Raw genomic sequence first — 21029 nt, 5'->3', positions numbered from 1 at the left:
TTATTATGGATGAATGGATGAATGAATGAATGGATGGATGAATGGATGGATGAGTGAATGAATGGAAGAGGAGGAGGCAGGGGCGGCAAGAGGAGGGGGGATGGTCACGTGACGGCGGCGAGTCCGAGCCGAAGCCCGAGTCGGGGACCGAGCCGAAGCTCCGATCGGAGCCCGAGCCCGAGCCGAAGCCCGAGCCGAAGCTCCGATCGGAGCCCGAGTCCGAGCCGAAGCCCGAGCCGAAGCTCCGATCGGAGCCCGAGTCCGAGCCGAAGCCCGAGCCGAAGCTGCCATCGGAGCCCGAGTCCGAGCCGAAGCCCGAGCCGAAGCTGCCATCGGAGCCCGAGCCGGAGCCGAAGCCCGAGCCGAAGCTGCCATCGGAGCCCGAGCCGGAGCCGAAGCCCGAGCCGAAGCTGCCATCGGAGCCCGAGCCTTAGCCGAAGCCCAAGCCGAAGCTCCGATCGGAGCCCGAGTCCGAGCCGAAGCCCGAGCCGAAGCTCCCATCGGAGCCCGAGCCGGAGCCGAAGCCCGAGCGGGAGCCCGAGCCGGAGCCGAAGCCCGAGCGGGAGCCCGAGCCGGAGCCGGAGCTCCCATCGGAGCCGGAGCCGGAGCCCGAGCCGGAGCCGGAGCCGGAGCGGTGGGTGTCGGGGTCCCCGGGTGTCGGGGTCCCCGGGCTCGGTAAGCGGGCTCTGCGGGGGGGGGGGAGGAGACAGAAAGAAAGCCCCCCCCCATACACACACACACACACACACACACACACACACACAGAGACACACAGACACACGCACGCTGTGGCCGCCCCTGGCTTTGTGGGGGGTTGGGGGTGGTGGTGTTGTCCTCAGGAGACTTTTCGGCCGCAGCCCCCCGCAGCCCGACTCTGGCGCCCCCCGAAAATCTCCCCCCCCCCCGCCCTCTTCCAGCCCCCTCCGATCCCTCCAAATCCTCTCCCGGCCTCCCCACAGTCCCCTCCCAGCCCCCCCCCCCAATCCCCTCCTATCCCCCCCCCCCAAATCCTCTCCCATCCCCCTACAGTCCTCTCCCAGCCTCCCAAATCCTCTCCCCCATCCCCCCCCAATCCTCTCCCAGCCCCCTAAATCCTCTCCTGCCCCCCCACAATCCTCTCCTATCCCCCCACAATCCTCTACCAGCCCCCCAACCCTCTCCCAGCCCCCCAAATCCTCTCCTATCCCCCACAATCCTCTCCCAGCCCCCTAAATCCTCTCCTGTCCCCCCACAATCCTCTCCTATCCCCCCAAATCCTCTCCTATCCCCCCACGATCCTCTCCTATCCCCCCACAATCCTCTCCCAGCCTTCCAAATCCTCCCCTATCCCCCCAAATCCTCTCCTATCCCCCCAGATTATCTCCCAGCCCCCCACAATCCTCTCCCAGTCCCCCACAGTCCTCTCCCAGTCCCCCTCAATCCTCTCCCAGTCCCCCCCCCACAATCCTCTCCCAGCCCCCCAGCTCCCGCCATGCCACTCAGCCCTCACAGTCATTCATTCAGTCGCATTTATTGAGCGCTTACTGTGTGCAGAGCACTGCACTAAGCGCTCCCCTCACAATAATAATAATAATGGTATTTATTAAGTGCTTACTATGTGCCAAGCAATCAATCAATCAATCAATCAATCGTATTTATTGAGCGCTTACTATGTGCAGCGCTAGTACTATGTGAAGAGCACTGTACTAAGCGCTTGGGAAGTACAAATTGGCATCACATAGAGACAGTCCCTACCCAACAGTGGGCTCACAGTCTAAAAGGGGGAGACAGAGAACAGAACCAAACATAGCACTGTTCTAAGCCCTAGGGCAGATCCGGGGCCATCAGGTTGTCCCACATGGGGCTCACGGTCTTCAGCCCCATTTTCCAGATGAGGGAACTGAGGCCCAGAGAAGCAAAGTGGTTTGCCCAAGGTCACCCAGCTGACAAGTGGTGGGGTCGGGATTAGAACCCACGTCTTGTGACTCCCGAGCCCGAGCTGCTTTCATTAAGCCACGCTGCTTCTCTGCTTCACAACCCCCAGAGCCTCCCACAGTCCCCTCCCAGTCCCCCCCCGCCCCCCTACAATCCTCTCCCAGCCCTGCCTCCCCAGACCCCCAATTCCCACGCCCCCCAATCCTCTCCTAGCCCTGCTCTCTCCTAGCTCCCCCAAATCCTCCCAGCCCTGCCCTCTCCCAGCCCCCGCCAATCCTCATAGCCCCCCGAATCCTCTCGCAGCCCTGCCCTCTCACAGTCCCCCCAAATCCTCACCATCCTGCCCTCTCCCAGCCCCCCACAATCCTCCCAGCCCGCCCACAATCCTCTCACACCCCCCTGACAATCCTCTCCCAGCCCTGCCTTCTCCCAGCCCCTCGCAACCCTCTCAGCCCCCTCAATCCTCTCCCAGCCCTGCCCTCTCCCACCCCCCAAATCCTCTCAGCCCCCCTTACAATCCTCTCCCAGCCCCCCCGAATCCTCTCGCAGCCCTGCCCTCTCCCAGCCCCCCCAAATCCTCCCAGCCCTGCCCTCTCCCAGCCCCCCACAATTTTCATAGCCCCCAATCCTCTCACAGCCCTGCCCTCTCTCAGCCCCCCACAATTTTCATAGCCCCCAATCCTCTCACAGCCCTGCCCTCTCTCAGCCCCCCACAATTTTCATAGCCCCCAATCCTCTCACAGCCCTGCCCTCTCCCAGCCCCCCACAATTTTCATAGCCCCCAATCCTCTCATAGCCCTGCCCTCTCCCAGCCCCCCACAATCTTCATAGCCCCCCAATCCTCTCGCAGCCCTGCCCTCTCCCAGCCCCTCACAATCCTCTCAGCCCCCCCCCACAATCCTCTCCCAGCTCTGCCCTCTCCCAGCCCCCCAAATCCTCTCCCAGCCCCCCCAATCCTCTCGCAGCCCTGCCCTCTCACAGCCCCCCCAAATCCTCCCAGCCCTGCCCTCTCCCAGCCCTCCACAATGTTCATGGCCCCCCAATCCTATCCCAGCCCTGCCCTCTCCCAGCCCCACAATCCTTTCCCAGCCCTGCCTTCTCCCAGCCCCTCACAATCCTCTCAGCTGCCCCCAATCCTCTCCCAGCCCTGCCCTCTCCCAGCCCCCCCAAATCCTCTCAGCCCCCCTCAATCCTCTCCCAGCCCCCCCGAATCCTCTCGTAGCCCTGCCCTCTCACAGCCCCCCAAATCCTCCCAGCCCTGCCCTCTCCCAGCCCCCACAATCCTCCCAGCCCTGCCCTCTCGCAGGCCCCCCAAAATCCTCGCAGCCCTTCCCCCTCAGCCCCCCACAATCCCCCCAGCCCCCCTACAATCCTCTCCCAGGCTGCCAAGGGGCACGGTGGGGAGCACGTGCGGGGCGACCCCGGAACCTGCTGGGGGATCTGGTTGATGCGTGCACGCGTCCTTCCCACCCTGGAAAACTGACCTTCCGCCCTCAGCTGCCAACCCCCTCTTTATTCACCCACGTTGGGGGACGGGGGACCCCCCCCACCCCAAACCTGCCCTCTCCTCCTCCTCACCCTGTCCTGATGATGATGATGATGGTATTTGTTAAGCGCTTACTATGTGCAAAGCACTGTCCTAAGCGCTGGGGGATACAAGCTGATCAGGCTGTCCCACATGGGGCCCACAATCTTAATCTCCATTAAATGCTGTCCACTTTTTCTCCTCCTCCCTGTCCACTTCCTCTGCTTCTTGGGCCGGTCCTTCTCCATTCCTCTTGCTTGGCAGAAGGGGAAGGGAGGGAAGAAGCGTGCGATGATACATAGGAGTCAAAACGATGATGCATAGGAGTCGAAACGGTCGTCCGAAAAGCCTTAGGGTCAGTAGTTCTCCCGGCGGGCTCAGTAATTCATTCATTCAGTCGTATTTATTGAGCGCTTACTGTGTGCAGAGCACTGTACGAAGTCCTTGGGAAGGACAAGTTGGCAACATATAGAGACGGTCCCTACCCAACAATGGGCTCACAGTCTAGAAGGGGGAGACGGACGACAAAACAAAACATGTGGACAGGTGTCAAGTCATCAGAATAAATAGAAGTAAAGCTAGATGCACATCATTAACAAAATAAATAGAATAGTAAATATGTACAAATAAAATAGAGTAATAAATCCGTACAAATATATATATATATACAAGTGCTGTGGGGAGGGGAAGGAGGTTGATACATAAGAGTCGAAACGGTTGTCTGAAAAGTTGTTGCCTTAGGGTCAGTAGTTCTCCAGGCAGGCTCAGTCATTCATTCATTCAATTATATTTATTGAGCGCTTACTGTGTGCAAAGCACTGTACGAAGCGCTTGGGAAGTACAAGTCAGCAATATATAGAGACGGTCCCTACCCAATAACGAGCTCACAGTCTAGAAGGGGGAGGCAGATGACGAAACAAAATATGGACAGGTGTCTAGTCATCAGAATAAATAAAAGTAAAGCTAGATGCACATCATTAACAAAATAAATAGAATAGTAAATATGTACAAATAAAATAGAGTAATAAATCTGTACAAATATATATACAAGTGCTGTGGGGAGGGGAAGGAGGTTGATACTTAGGAGTTGAAACGGTTTTCTGAAAAGTCGTTGCCTTAGGGTCAGTAGTTCTCCCGGCAGGCTCAGTCATTCATTCATTCAGTCGTATTTATTGAGTGCTTACTGTGTGCAGAGCACTGTACTAAAGCGCTTGGGAAGTACAAGTTGGCAACATATAGAGACAGTCCCTACCCACCAGTGGGCTCACAGTCTAAAAGGGGGAGACAGAGAACAAAACCAAACATACTAACAAAATAAAATAAATAGAATAGATATGTACAAGTAAAATAAATAAATAAATAAATATTCCCGCTTCCCCTCTGCGGTAGGACCCTGACTTCAGAGCTGGTCCACACTAGCTTGAAGCAGTGTGGCCTAGCGGCTAGAGCTCTCTAGATGTTGCCAACTTGGACTTCCCCAGCGCTTAGTACAGTGCTCTGCACACAGTAAGCGCTCAATAAATATGATTGAATGAATGAATGGATGAGCTCGGGCCCGGGAGCCATACGGTCGAGGTTTCTAATCCCGGCTCTGCCGCGTGTCTGCCGGGTGACCTGGGGCAAGTCACTCCGCTCCTCTGGGCCTCAGTTCCCTCATCTGGAAAATGGGGATGAAGACTGCGAGCCCTCTGTGGGACAGGGACTGTGTCCAACCCGATTACCTTGTACCTACCCCCAGCACTTAGAACGGTGCCTGGCACATAGTAAGCGCTTAACAAATACCATCGTTGTTGTTGTTGTTATTTTAGTGAAATGTAACCAAGATAGTGGTTGAAGCAGCGATGAAACCCAAGACCAAAACGATCAACTTTGTTGTCGGAAATCTGAACGCTAGCCACTTCTGGAGGATAAGCGCTTAGTACAGTGAACACAGTAAGTGCTCAATAAATACGACTGAATGAATAGGCCAATAATAATGATGAATAATTTCGGTATTTGTTAAGCGCTTATTACGTGCAAGGCACTCACCACTGGAGTGGATACAAGCTAATTGAGTTGGGCACAGTCTCTGTCATTCATTCATTCATTCATTCATTCAGTCGTATTTATTGAGCGCTTACTGTGTGCAGAGCACTGTACTAAGCGCTTGGGAAGTACAAGTTGGCAACATATAGAGATGGTCCCTACCCAACAGCGGGCTCACAGTCTAGAAGGGGGAGACAGACAACAAAACAAAACATATTAACAAAATAAAATAAATAGAATAAATATGTACAAGTAGAATAAATAAATAGAGTAATAAATATGTACAAACATATATATATATATATATACATATATATATATATATATATATATATACAGGTGCTGTGGGGAAGGGAAGGAGGTAAGGTGGGGGGGGATGACGAAGGGGAGAGGAAGGAGGGAGCTCAGTCTTAATCCCCATTTTACAGATGGGGTAACTGAGGCACAGAGAAGTGAAGTGACATGCCCAAGGCCACACAGCAGACAAGTGGAGGAACTGGGATTAGAACCCAGGTCTTTCTGACTCCCAATCCTGTGCTCAATCCACTGTGCCATGCTGCTTCTTTTAGGGCCACTGCATAATTTGTTTTCAGCGCCATAATAGTAGAAACCTTCCAGGAGTAGTTCTCCCCAAAGCACACTACCGATGGGAAGAGGGAGGTTTTTTTTTTTTAGTTTAGTTTTTTTTGTTTTTAAATGGTATTTGTTAAATGCTTACTATGTGCCAGGCACTGTACTAAACCCTGGAGTAGATCCAAGCTAATCAGGTTGGACACAGCCCCGGTTCCACGTGGGGCACACAGTCTTAATCCCCATTTTCCAGATGAGGTTACTGAGGCCCAGAGAAATGAAGTGACTTGCTCAAGGTCATCCTGCAGACGTCATTTAATCACGGTGGAGCTGTGATTAGAACTCAGGTCCTTCTGAGACTCAGGCCTGTGCTCTATCTACTAGGACACACTGCCTCTCCACGGTGCGCCCTTTACAGCTAAAATAGGAATAGCAACCTATTTGACCATTCCTTTATCACTGGAAATATTTGTTTTAAAATAACTGTAATTATGTGGAAAATTATAATATTTTAATTTTAGATTGCCTGCCCATGATTTTGTGATGACCTGGATTTCTCCCAAAGCTTACCAAAACAGACCCCCAAAGTTAAAAGCACAAAAGAGAAGGTACAAGTCTTTGCCCATGTCACCTTATAGTTAATGATGTTAGATTTGAAAATCGTTTATTCCCTCATTTGTATTTTGATTTGAAAGCTTTAATCTTTTACAAATCCCCCCCCCACTCACTATTTTGCTTTCCACTTTATGCCAAGGAGCTATATGGTGGGATAAGTAGGACAACTTGTAGACTGTGAGTCCATTGTTGGGTAGGGCCCGTCTCTATATGTTGCCGATTTGTACTTCCCAAGCGCTTAGTACAGTGCTCTGTACACAGTAAGTGCTCAATAAATACGATTGAATGAATGAAAGCTTCCATAATCAATCAATAGTATTTATTGAGCGCTTACTGGGTGCAGAGTACAGTACTAAGCGTTTGGGAGAGTTGGTAAACATGTTCGCCACCCACATCAAGTGTACAGTTTTGAGGGGGGGTGGCGATATTAATATAAATAATTCAATATATTAAATATTATTATTTATATATTATTTATAATATATTATTTATAATATTATATTATTTATATATTATTTATTAATATAAGTAAATTACGTGTGTGTACATACATTCTGTGTGGCTGAGGGGTGAATAAAGAGTCCAAATCCAAGGCAAGGGCGACACAGAGGAGAATGAGAGAAGAGGAAAGGAGGGCTTAGTCAGGGAAGGCCTCTTGGTGGAGATGTCCTTTAAATAAGCAGCATGGCCTAGTAGCAAGAGCACGGGCCTGGGAATCTGGAGGAGGTGAGTTCTAATCCCGGTTCCTCCACTTGTCTGCTGTGTGACCTCAGGCAGGTCACTGAACTTCTCTGGGCCTGAGTTACCTCCTCTGTAAAATGGGGATTAAGACTGTGAGCCCCATGTGGGCTTACATGTACACACATGTACAAGCCCAACTTGTACTTCCCAAGCGCTTAGTACAGTGCTCTGAACACAGTAAGCGCTCAATAAATACGATTGATTGATTGATGTGGGACAGGGACTGTGTCCAACCTGATTATCCTGTATCTACCGTAGCGTTTAGAGCAGTGCTTGGAACATAGTAAGCGCTTAATAAATATCATAATTACTACTAAGAGAAGCAGCGTGGCGCAGTGGAAAGAGCTCAGGCTTTGGAGTCAGAGGTCATGGGTTCAAATCCCGGCTCCACCAATTGTCAGCTGTGTGACTTTGGGCAAGTCACTTCACTTCTCTGGGCCTCATCTGTAAAATGGGGATTAAGACTGTGAGCCCCCGCCCATGGGACAACCTGATCACCTTGTAACCTCCCCAGCGCTTTGCACGTAGTAAGCGCTTAATAAATGCCATCATTATTATTATTATTAACAAGGCTTCAAAGGCAGGGAGAGCAGTTGTCTTTCAGATATGAAGAGGGAGGACGGTCATGGGAATCGTCGGTCCACATAGAGGTATTAGTTGAAGCTGTGTTAGTTGAATCCGTGGGAGCGAATGAGTTTTCCAAGAGAGTGGGTGCAGATGGAGAATAGAAGGGGGCCCAGAAATTAATTTTGAGAGCCCCCCACAGTTAGGGGTTGGGAGGCAGAGGAGGTTCCCCGCAAAAGAGGCGAGAATGAACGGTTACGGAGATAGGAGGGGAACCCAGAGAGGCGGTGAAGCCGAGGTTGGATAATATTCCCAGGAGAGAGGGTGGTCCACAGTTTCCAAAACACCTGAGAGGGTAAAGGAGGACTAGGGTGGAATAGGGGCCGTTGCATTTGGTGAGCAGGAGATCAGTTGCACCTGTATATATATATATATGTATATATGTTTGTACATATTTATTACTCTATTTTACTTGTACATATTTATTCTATTTATTTTGTTAATATGTTTTGTCCTCTGTCTCCCCCTCCTAGACTGTGAGCCCGCTGTCGGGTAGGGACCGTCTCTATATGTCGCCAACTTGGACTTCCCAAGCGCTTAGTACAGCGCTCTGCGCACAGTAAGCGCTGAAGAAATACGATTGAATGAATGAATGAATCAGTTGGTGACCTTTGAAAAGGTTGGTCTGGGTAAAGTTCAAGGGGGCAGAAGCCAGATTGGAGGGGGTTGAGGAGAGGAATGAAGGGGGGAAAGTGGAGGCAGTGAGTGTAGGCCACTCGCCCAAAGATTTTGGATAGGAAAGCGCTCAATAAATACGATTGAATGAATGAAAGGTAGGAGGCAGGTGGAGTGATAGCTGGAGGGAGCACTGGGCTCAAGGGAGGGATTTTTCAGGATAGAGGAAGCCTCAGCACGTTTGAAGGCAGTGGGAGGAAAATCCCTAAGAACGTGTATTTTCAAAGCAGCGTGGCTCAGTGGAAAGAGCCTGGACTTTGGAGTCAGAGGTCATGGGTTCAAATCCCGCGCCTGCCAATTGTCAGCTGTGTGACTTTGGGCAAGTCACTTAACTTCTCTGGGCCTCAGTTACCTCAACTGTAAAATGGGGATTAATACTGTGAGCCCCCTGTGGGACAACCTGATCACCTTGTAACCTCCCCAGCGCTTAGAACAGTGCTTTGCACATAGTAAGCGCTTAATAAATGCCATTAAAAAAAAAATTCTGTTTAAAAAATACTCGGGTCCAATCAATCAATCAATCGTATTTATTGAGCGCTTACTGTGTGCAGAGCGCTGTACTAAGCGCTTGGGAAGTACAAGTTGGCAACATATAGAGACAGTCCCTACCCAACAGTGGGCTCACATTCTAAAAGGGGAGGACAGAGAACAAAACGAAACATACTAACAAAATAAAATAAATAGAATAGATATGTACAAGTAAAATAAATAAATAAGTAGAGTAATAAATATGTACAAACATATATACATATACACAGGTGCTGTGGGGAAGAGAAGGAGGTAAGATGGGGTGGATGGAGAGGGGGACGAGAGGGAGAGGAAACAAGGTATTCGCCAGCTAAGACGATTAAACCGGTAAATATACGGCGCCGCAAGGATGCTGTTGTTTCGATGTCCCGGATCCTGCCGGGGCCGACATTCCGGAATCCAACCCTTGCCCGACGGGGTGAGGGAGAAGGCTTTGTGCTCTCACAATGGCACAGGCCCTCTGGTCAACCGAAGTTGCCATTCAGCCGAGACTAACGCTGTGCAACACGCCTTGAGTCCGGGCTCTTCTAATCACATGGATTTAAGTCTTTATGTAGGTATTCTACCGATTAATCAAACCGATGGGCCAAATTGCGGGATTGCGGGAATATTCTCCTCACTTGCGGTTTTGCAAACTTCTTTCAGGAAGATAGGCCAACCCAACTTCTAGACTTAACCGGTTATTTAAGCAGTCATTTAAGCGGTTAAAGGAATTAGTTATTTAGGCTGTGGGAAGAGGAAGGGAGTAGGAGGTAGAACAGGAACTTCTATTAGGGAACCGTGGTTTAATGTTTTTTAGTAATGGCAAAGGTTCGTGGATGTTTGAAGTCGTTTAAGACTATGCGGTGTGAAACTGCAGCCTGTGGCCACATGTGACTTGTGACTGAGAAAGCCAATCTGCCATCAGCCTTTTCAGCCACACCTGGAAATGTAAAGTCAAATAATGCCAGGGGGTATGTGCGCGTGCTCTCGCTCTGCCGTTTATTTATTTGTACATATATAATTATTCACAGGCATACCGTTTGCTGTGGGAAGACAGACATTTCCTTGGCCGTAAAGGATGATCTCAAAAAACCAGCGATAGCCGTCTTCCCGCCCGTTTCTAAACCACCCTTCCAGTTAGGCAGCAATCAAACGAGGAAGTGTCGGTCAGAAATATTTACTTCAGCAAGTTGTGAGTGATTGAGGATCTGCAACTGAAAGTGTCAGGAAAGGAAATTGGGGCCCTAAGAGGCTTAGAAGTCTGAAATTTTTTGCAGCCGCTGGTTTAAAATGCCAAAAGACTCAATCAGTCAATCAATAGTATATATTGAGGGCTTAGTGTGGGTAGAGCACTGTACTAAGCACTTGGGAGAGTTCACTACAGTAGTGTTGGTGGTCCCTGCCCTCAAGGAGCTTACCGTTTAATCGGAGACACCCATTAAAGTAAATTATAGATAGGGAAAAAGGCAGAGTATAAGGATAAGGAGGTGTTTGGTGGGGTGAATATCATAGTACTTTCGAAGCGGCCTTAGTGGAAAGAGCATAGGCCTGGGGGTCAGAGGACGTGGGTTCTAATCCTGGCTCTGCCACTTGTCTGCTGTGTGGCCTTGAGCAAGTCATTTTACTTCTCTGGGCCTCTGTAAAATGGGGATTGAGATCGTGAGCCCCATAAGGGACAGGGACTGTGTCTGACCTGATTTCCTTGTTATCTACCCCAGAGCTTGGTAATAATAATAATAATAATAATAATGGCATTTATTAAGCGCTTACTATGGGCAAAGCACTGTTCTAAGCTCTGGGGAGGTTACGAGGTGATCAGGTTGTCCCACGGGGGGGCTCACAGTCTTAATCCCCATTTTACAGATGAGGTAACTGAGGCACAGAGAAGTTAAGTGACTTGCCCAAAGTCACTCAGCTGACAACTGGTGGAGCCGGGATTTGAACGCATGGCCCCTGACTCCAAAGCCCGGGCTCTTTCCACTGAGCCACGCTGCTTCTCTTAAGTGACATGCCCAGGGTCTCACGGTAGGCAACTGAATAAAGTTCTCCTTAAGTAGCATTAAGGTAATGGTAAATGACTTCCGTGTCTACACCAAGAAAATTCTGTGGATACACAGCGCTTAAAACAGTGCTTGGTACATAGTAAGTGCTTAATAATAATAATAATGGCATTTATTAAGCACTTACTATGTGCAAAGCACTGTTCTAAGCGATGGGGAGGTTACAAAGTGATCAGGTTGTCCCAAGGGGGCTCACAGTCTTAATCCCCATTTTACAGATGAGGTAACTGAGGCCCAGAGAAGTTAAATGACTTGACCAAAGTCACACAGCTGACAAGTGGAGGAACCGGGATTTGAACCCATGACCTCTGACTCCAAAGGCCGTGCTCTTTCCATTGAGCCACGCTGCTTCTCACAAGTACAGTGCTCGGCACATAGTAAGCACCTAACAAATGCCTTATTATTATTATTATTATTATTATTAATTATTATTATATTATATAATTATATATTATATATTATTATATATTATTATAATAATTATGATTATTATTAATAATAATCATAATACCACCAGCCCTGGTGCACACAGAAGTGGCCAGAACCCTCCATGGTTGTTAAGAAGGGAGCGGTTACCAAGGTCGTTTCCTAGCTGCCGCTGAAGAGTCCTTACAGCAGTGAAGATAGAGGTTACTTTTTTTAAAAAAAAGGAATTACTGTAATTGACAAAGTTTCTCTTTCGAGCAGTGCGCACCCTTCTCCTCTTCAGCCTTGCCTGACAATGTCCCCTCCCTCTTCCGAAGGACTGGTAAAATCAATTCCATAAAGCAGTTCTTGATTAATCCTTCCACCTTTCTACTTTGTATTTTCCCAGTGACACAGTCACCAACTAATGATGATAATAATAATGATAATGTTGTGTTTATGAAGTGCTTACTGTTATGAGAATCAGCGTGGCTCAGTGGAAAGAGCACGGGCTTGGGAATCAGAGGTCATGGGTTCTAACTCCGGCTCTGCCATATGTCTGCTGTGTGACCTTGGGCAAGTCACTTAACTTCTCTGGGCCTCAGTTACCTCAGCTGTAAAATGGGGACTAAGATTGTGAGCCCCACGTGGGACAACCTGATCACCTTGTATCCCTCAGCGCTTAGAGCAGTGCTTTGCACATAGTGAGCACTTAGCAAATACCATTATTATTATTATTATTACTACTACGCTCCAAGCATTGTACTACGCGCTGGGGTTGATTCACCTTTGGGTGTCAGTTCATTCTTTTATTCACTTATCTGTATATTCACTTATCCTGTATATATGTATATATGTTTGTACATATTTATTACTCTATTTTACTTGTACATATCTATTCTATTTATTTTATTTTGTTAGTGTGTTTGGTTTTGTTCCCTGTCTCCCCCTTTTAGACTGTGAGCCCACTGTTGGGTAGGGACTGTCTCTATATGTTGCCAACTTGTACTTCCCAAGTGCTTAGTATAATACTCTGCACACAGTAAGCGCTCAATAAATACGATTGATGATGATGATATGTTGCCAACTTGTACTTCCCAAGCGCTTAGTACAGTGCTCTGCACACAGTAAGCGCTCAATAAATGCGATTGATGATGATGATGATGATGATGATCTCACTGTAGCTATCTTTTCCTTTCTAACTGGGGTATGTGTGTCAATTTTCCATCACCCATCCTCCCTTTAAAGGATAAGGCGTTTGAGGGCTGGAATCCGAACTTCTTTTTCGGACCGTCCCTCAAATATCTGCCATAGGCCTTCGCCTCCCAAAGAGCCGAAAACACACCGGATATGGGAGGTGTGGAAATGAAAACTGCCAGTGGGCATTCCGGGAGGGAGACGGAGAGCAGGCGTTCTTCGGAAAAGGGATTGTCGCCAGGGCTGGTGGCCAGCGGGAAACAACTCGGGTCGGGCCGGGAATCGTGCCCCCTTCCCAGCCTGGGCTCGTGGTTGCCATGCGGGCAGGAAAACAAAGCTCGCTCTGGGCGGGGAATCCCTTGTTATTATTGTCACCGCATTCTCTCCCAAGCGCTCAGTACAGTGCTCTTCACACCGTAAGCATCATCATTATCATCATCATCATCATCAATCGTATTTATTGAGCGCTTACTATGTGCAGAGCACTGTACTAAGCGCTTGGGAAGTACAAATTGGCAACATATAGAGACAGTCCCTACCCACCAGTGGGCTCACAGTCTAAAAGGGGGAGACAGAGAACAAAACCAAACATACTAACAAAATAAAATAAATAGAATAGATATGTAGAAATAAAATAAATAAATACATAGAGTAATAAATATGTACAAACATATATACATATATACAGGTGCTGTGGGGAAGGGAAGGAGGTAAGATGGGGGGGATCATCATCATCATCATCATCAATCGTATTTATTGAGCGCTTACTATGTGCAGAGCACTGTACTAAGCACTTGGGAAGTACAAATAGGCAACATATAGAGACAGTCCCTACCCAACAGTGGGCTCACAGTCTAAAAGGGGGAGACAGAGAACAAAACCAAACATACTAACAAAATAAAATAAATAGAATAGATATGTACAAATAAAATAAATAAATAAATAAAGTAAAAAATATGTACAAACATATATACATATATACAGGTGCTGTGGGGAAGGGAAGGAGGTAAGATGGGGGCATGGAGAGGGGGACGAGGGGGAGAGGAAGGAAGGGGCTCAGTCTGGGAAGGCCTCCTGGAGGAGGTGAGCTCTCAGCAGGGCCTTGAAGGGAGGAAGAGAGCTAGCTTGGCGGATGGGCAGAGGGAGGGCATTCCAGGCCCGGGGGATGACGTGGGCTGGGGGTCGATGGTGGGACAGGCGAGAACGAGGTACGGTGAGGAGATCAGCGGTGGAGGAGTGGAGGGTGCGGGCTGGGCTGGAGAAGGAGAGAAGGGAGGTGAGGTAGGAGGGGGCGAGGGGATGGACAGCCGTGAAGCCCAGGGTGAGGAGTTTCTGCCTGATGCGCAGATTGATTGGTACCCATTGGAGGTTTTTGAGGAGGGGAGTGATATGCCCAGAGCGTTTCTGGACAAAGATAATCCGGGCAGCAGCATGAAGTATGGATTGAAGTGGGGAGAGACACGAGGATGGGAGATCGGAGAGAAGGCTGATGCAGTAGTCCAGACGGGATAGGATAAATACGTAAGCGCTCGATAAATATGATTGATTGACTGCCTGCATGTGCGAGTTGCCCACCAGCTGGAGAAAAGCCCCACAGGGGCTCCCTGACCCATTTGGCTTCTCCCAGTTGGGCATTGATCAATCAATCAATCAATCAATCGTATTTATTGAGCGCTTACTTGATATCATCCCACTGGTGCCAGCTAACGTCGAAAGGCTCACCCTTCCCTTTGGAGGGTCTTGGATACCAGCAGCGTGGCCTAGTGGATAGAGCCCGGGCCTGGGAGTAAGAAGGTCGTGGGTTCTAATTCCGGCTCAGTCACTTGTCTGCTGTATGACCTTAATGATAATAATAATAATGATGGCATTTATTAAGCACTTACGACGTGCAAAGCACTGTTCTAAGCACTGGGGTAGATACAAGGTAATCAAGTTGTCCCACGTGGGGCTCACAGACTTTATCCCCATTTTCCAGATGAGGTAACTGAGGCCCAGAGAAGTGAAGTGACTTGCCCAAAGTCACACAGCTGACAAGTGGCAGAGCCGGGATTTGAACCCATGACCTCTGACTCCAAAGCCCGGGCTCTTTCCACTGAGCCACGCTCCTTCTCTATATGACCTTGGGCAAGTCACCTCCCTTCTCTGTGCCTCAGTTATCTCATCTGTAAAATGGAGATGGAGACTGTGAGCCCCGCATGTGTCCAACCCGATTTGCTTGTTTCTGTCCCAGCGCTTAGTATAACGCCTGGCACATAGTAAGCACTTAACAAATACCATAATTATTATAATAATAATTATTAAAGTTCTATTCTGAACAATCAATCCATCATTGCTAGTTTTTGAGCGCCTACTCTGTCGAGCTCTGTACAGCCTGGGAATAATAATAACTGTGGTATTAAGCACTTATTATGTGCCATTCATTCATTCAGTCGTATTTATTGAGCGCTTACTGTGTGCAGAGCACTGTACTAAGCGCCTGGGAAGTACAAGTTGGCAGCATATAGAGACGGTCCCTGCCCAACAGCGGGCTCACAGTCTAGAAGGGGGAGACAGACAACAAAGCAAAGCATATGAACAGAATAAAATAAATAGAATAAATATGTAGAAATAAAATAAATAGAGTAATAAATATGTACAAACATATTTCCAGGCCAGGGTGCTTGGATAGATACAAGCTAATCAGGTGGGACACAGTCCCTGACCCACTTGGGGCTCACTGTCTTGATCCCCGTTTGACAGATGAGGTAACTGAGGCATGGAGAAGTGAAGTCCTAAGCACCTAGTACAGTGCTTTGAACATAGTAAGCACTCAATTCATTCATTCAATCGTATTTATTGAGCGCTTACTGTGTGCAGAGCACTGTACTAAGCACTTAGGAAGTACAAGTGGACAACAATAAATACGATTGAGTGAGTGAATGAATGAAGTGACTTGCCCAAGGTCACACAGCAGACATGTAGGCAGAGTCAGGATTAGAACCCACATCCTCTGACTCCCAAACTTGTGCTCTGCTTATGGGGCCATGCTGGAGTTGGGAGGCGTTATTCTTGCCCACAAGGAATTTCCAGTCTAGTGGGATCATCATCATCATCATCAATCGTATTTATTGAGCGCTTACTGTGTGCAGAGCACTGTACTAAGCGTCTGGATGAAACAGAAGACATTAAATCAGCACATTGTGGGCAGGGGATGTGTCTGTTCATTGTTATATTGTACTCTCTCAAGCACTTAGTACAGTACTCTGCACATAATAAGTGCTCAATAGGAAAGAATGGAATGATTGAATGAATGGAAGCAGCAGAGTATGGAGATATTATTATTATTATTATTATTATGGTGTTAAGTGATTACTATTTGCCAAGCACTGTTCTAAGCGCTGGTGTAATAATAATAATAATAAATAATAATGGCATTTGTTAAGCGCTTACTATGTGCAAAGCACTGTTCTAAGCGCTGGGGGGATACAAGGTGATCAGGTTGTCCCACGTGGGGCTCACAGTCATCATCCCCATTTTTACAGATGAGGTCACTGAGGCACAGAGAAGTGAAGTAACTTGCCCAAAGTCACACAGCTGAAATGTGGCGGAGCCGGGATTCGAACCCACGACCTCTGACTCCAAAGCCCGTGCTCTGTCCACTGAACCACGCTGCTTCTCTAAGCAGCGTGTGGTGTACGTACAAAGTAATCAGATTGGACATGGTCTCAGTCCCCCATTTTACAGATGAGGTAACAGAGGCCCAGAGAAGTGAAGTGACTTCCTCAGGGTCACCCAGCAGACAAGTGGCAGAGCCGGGATTAGAACCCAGGACCTTCTGATTCTCAGGCCCAGGCTCTAGCCACTACACCATGTGCAGTGTGGCTCAGTGGAAAGAGCATGGGCACTGGAGTCAGAGGTCATGGATTCAAATCCTGGCTCAGCCACTTGTCAGCTGTGTGGCTTTGGGCAAGTCACTTCACTTCTCTGGGCCTCAGTTCCCTCATCTGTAAAATGGGGATGAAGACTGTGAGCCCCCCGGGGGACAACCTGATCACCTTGTAACATCTCCAGTGCTTAGAACAGTGCTTTGCACGTAGTAAGCGCTTAATAAATGCCATCATTAAATACTTGCCCTAGGGGTGGGGTGAGTGTCAGAATGCTTGGAGTGAATGGAGTCCAATGCATAGGCGACGCAGAGAGGAAGGAGAATAGGATGGTGAAATGACAGGTTAGTTAGGGAAGGCTTCCTGGAGGAAATGAGATTTTAGTCGGCCTTTGCAGATGGGGCTACCCGAAAGCCGTGGAAATTTTGGGTTTTATTAAAAAATATATATATTTAACAATCATAGCAAGACTACCATGAGCGTTCTATTTGGCTTATTACTAAACGTTTACTTTTTATCATTTGTTGCCTATCAGCCAGGCTCATGTCATCATTCGGCTACCTCTTGTCATGTGTTTCCTGTAATAGAGCTGCTTCAATTAATACTCCAGATTTAATAAATTCCTTCTCAGAAGTCACAGAGCGGTACATCCCTCGCCTTCCAGGGTGTCGATCTAAATCGCTGAAGCCTGTTAAAATTCTAGGGAAGCAAATTCCAGAATCACCGTCACTAAAATCCTCCTACTCTTTAGCAAAACAAGAAACCCTTCTTTATAGCTCACCTAAATTATTCTTGCTGCAGAGTCAGCCGAGCTGTTATTTACCGGCTGTCAGTGGAATTGACTCAATCCATCAGTCAGTCAATCGGTGGTTATTTATTGGACCTGAGTTCTAATCCTGGCTCCGCCACTCGTCTGCCGTGTGATCGTGAGCCGGTCACTTCACTTCCCGGTGCCTGTTAACTCATATGTAAAATGGGGATTATGACTGTGAGCCCCGTGTGGGACGGGGACTGTTTCCAACCTGATTTTCTGGTCTACTCCAGCGCTCAGTACAGTGCCTAAGTACAGTACCATTAAAAAAAAAGAGAGAGTCTTGGTGGAGAAGGGGATTCTGACCCAGTAGGTCTTCTTAGAAGAGTGAACAAAGTGACTAGTGAATAGAGCAGACAGCTGGGAGTCAAAGGACCTGGGTTCTAATCCTGGTTCCTTCCCTTGGCTGCTGTGTGACCTCAGGCAAGGCACTTTACTTCTCTGGGCCTCAGTTCCCTCATCTGTACAATGGGGATTAAGACCGTGAGCCCCACGTGGGACAGGGACTATGTCCAACCTGCTTAACTTGTATCTACCCCAGCGCTTAATACAATGCCTGGCACATAGCACTTAATAGGTATTATTATTATTATTATTATTATTATTATTATTATTATTATTATTATTATTATTATTATTAATAATAATAATAATAAGAGTGGTGGTCGGGGGGCTGAGGAGCTGAGGGAAGATCCTCCTATTTCGTTCCCCGCCCAAGCTCCCTCAGCCTAGTTCTCTCTGGTCGTCACTTCACCACCTGCCCACGCATGCTCTGCACACCGTGAGCGCTCAATAAATATGATTGAATAAATCCTCTCCTGCCGGCACCCTGGCCACCGAAGTTCCCACCCCCGCTTTAATAATAATAATACTAATGATGGCATTTATTCAGCGCTTACTACGTGCAAAGCACTGTTCTAAGCGCTGGGGAGGTTACAAGGTGATCAGGTTGTCCCACGGTGGGGGGGGTCACAGTCTTAATTCCTATTTTACAGATGAGGGAACTGAGGCACAGAGAAGTTAACAAGTCACACAGCTGACAGTTGGCGGAGCTGGGATTTGAACCCATGACCTCTGACTCCAAAGCCCGTGCTCTTTCCACTGGGCCACGCTGCTTCTCTAGCCCCCCGACAACCCCTCACCCTCTCACGCAAGATCCAGTTGAGACGAGATGGGTGGAAGGGGGTGGCCGTTTTCTTCCTTTGTTGGGTAGGGACCGTCTCTATATGTTGCCAACTTGTACTTCCCAAGCGCTTAGTACAGTGCTCTGCACACGGTAAGCGCTCAATAAATACGATTGATTGATTGATTCCTTTAATTGGATTCACTTCCCAGAACCGGGATTCCGCCCAAACGCTTTATGGGCACGCGGGGGGCGTCCAAGCGCGTTTATTTTCAAACGGCCACAGAAAGGGGAGAGGACGAGGGGGAAGAAGAAAGTCCAGAAGCTCCCGAACGGAATGAACTCGAGCAGCTGCCTGGGAAGGCAGTTACATCATCAGTGCTTTTTTCTTGGCTTTATTTTTAGATACAGTACAGTCTGAAAGCTTTGGCACTGCACATAAATTATTAAAGCTATAAGGAGCGATCTTCTAAGGTGCCGTGATGTAGGGCTGCTTTGGCATCATCATCATCAATCGTATTTATTGAGCGCTTACTGTGTGCAGAGCACTGTACTAAGTGCTTGGGAAGTACAAATTGGCAACGTATAGAGACAGTCCCTACCCAACAGTGGGCTCACAGTCTAAAAGGGGGAGACCAAACCAAACATACTACAAAATAAAATAGAATAGATATGTACCAGTAAAATAAATAAAGAGTAATAAATATGTACAAACATAATGTAAAATAAATAGAGTAATAAATATGTACAAACATATATACAGGTGCTGTGGGGAAGGGAAGGAGGGAAGATGGGGGGGATGGAGAGGGGGACGAGGGAGAGAGGAAGGAAGGGGCTCAGCCTGGGAAGGCCTCCTGGAGGAGGTGAGCTCTTAGTAGGGCCTTGAGTAGGGCATAAAGGGGCACCTACAAGTCTTTAGTGCCCGGAAACTGTATCCCTCGGGACTCGTAGCATTATGAAAAACACCTTTTTGTGTTTTTTCTAGCAGGGTGTTCACTTGGGTACAGACAGCTGAGGAAGCTAAGTGTGTCAAACTGCTCCGGGCCTTCAGTGTGCGTCCTGGATCTCCGTCTTCCGTCTCTCTTTGTCTCCGTGCCCTCCATTTGGAACCGCTCTCCTAATGGTCCCCTTTTTCGGATTTTCCTTGCTCTTTCATGCGTGCTTCCGTCTCTCTGTCTCCGTGCCCTCCATTTGGAACCTCTCTCCTAATGGTCCCCTTTTTCGGATTTTCCTTGCTCTTTCATGCGTGCTTCCGTCTCTCTGTCTCCGTGCCCTCCATTTGGAACCGCTCTCCTAATGGTCCCCTTTTTCGGATTTTCCATGCTCTTTCACGCGTACAGGTGGCGGAGCCGGGATTAGAACCCCCGCCCTCTGATTCCCAGGCCATGCTGTTTCCCGTGCCCACAGAGACTGGTCTATTTATCCATGGAAATGTTGGGGGGGTGACCCCATCTCTCCTTTCTTTACCTTGTGTTCCCTCGTCTGTTCATCTCCTCCTTTGTGTTGCACACCTGCGACAGCATCAGCTTAATTGTGTCTAAAGCACGAGGTAAAAACCGGAGAGCAGCTCCTTCGCAAATGCCAGCGAATAAACAAAATCAGGAATAGGAGCGGTGAGAGCGATCCGTATCTCTGCAAACTAGTGTGACATTTCTCGCTCCAGGCAAGATAAAAATTTTCCACTTGTTACCAGACGCTTGATTTTTCCTCGCGGCAAGAGGTTTTCTGTTAACTTGAGGAGACAGCACTGGTGCATGAACTCAGAATCTATTAAGTCTGCTTTAAAATTAGATTTACCACCGTGCTCTTAGACCATATGCCTAAAGTGGAAAAAAAAATTGATCGCTCGCATAGCAGAACGCCACTTAAGTGGGCTCCTGTGTGAGCTGTTATTAAATTTTCAGATAGTGTAGTGTGTAGACATCACCACCTCGGCTTTACAGCTCAGTGTTTCAGGGCGTAATCATTTGTAGGCTAGGATAATAATAATTGTGGTATTTGTTAAGCACTTACTATGTGCTAAGCACTATTCTAAGTGCTGGGGTGGATAAAAAGTAATCAGGGTGTCCCACGTGGGGCTCACAGTCTTGGCGTGGCTCAGTGGAAAGAGCCCGGGCTTGGGAGCCAGAGGTCATGGGTTCTAATCCCGGCTCCGCCACTTGTCAGCTGTGTGACTTTGGGCAAGTCATTTAATTTCCCTGGGCCTCAGTTACCTCATCCGTAAAATGGGGATTAAGACTGTGAGCCCCACCTGGGACAACCTGATCACCTTGTATCCTGAACAGTGCTTTGCACATAGTAAGCGCGTAACAAATGCCATTATTATTATTCATTCATTCAGTCGTATTTATTGAGCGCTTACTGTGTGCAG

General features: G+C 48.2%; 1 protein-coding gene across 2 annotated transcripts in view; it reads left to right on the top strand.

The window, feature by feature from the left end:
• The first annotated feature begins 613 nt into the window (after positions 1-613).
• Positions 614-21029, top strand: part of LPIN2 (lipin 2) — a 166063-nt gene continuing 145647 nt past the window's right edge. Inside the window, exon 1 of one of the 2 annotated variants that reach the window (XM_038746840.1) lies at positions 614-675. Coding sequence is in view for 1 of the 2 variants with exons in the window: in XM_038746839.1 (XP_038602767.1) it covers positions 9753-9770 (18 nt within the window). In the remaining variant the exon portion in view is untranslated. Of the gene's footprint in view, positions 676-9748; positions 9771-21029 lie in introns of those variants that run through there. The other variant, XM_038746839.1, reaches the window with a different exon arrangement.

The sequence above is a fragment of the Tachyglossus aculeatus genome, chromosome 5 (genome assembly GCF_015852505.1).
Source record: "Tachyglossus aculeatus isolate mTacAcu1 chromosome 5, mTacAcu1.pri, whole genome shotgun sequence".
Taxonomy (NCBI): domain Eukaryota; kingdom Metazoa; phylum Chordata; class Mammalia; order Monotremata; family Tachyglossidae; genus Tachyglossus; species Tachyglossus aculeatus.
This window is presented reverse-complemented; position numbering and strand designations above follow the sequence as displayed.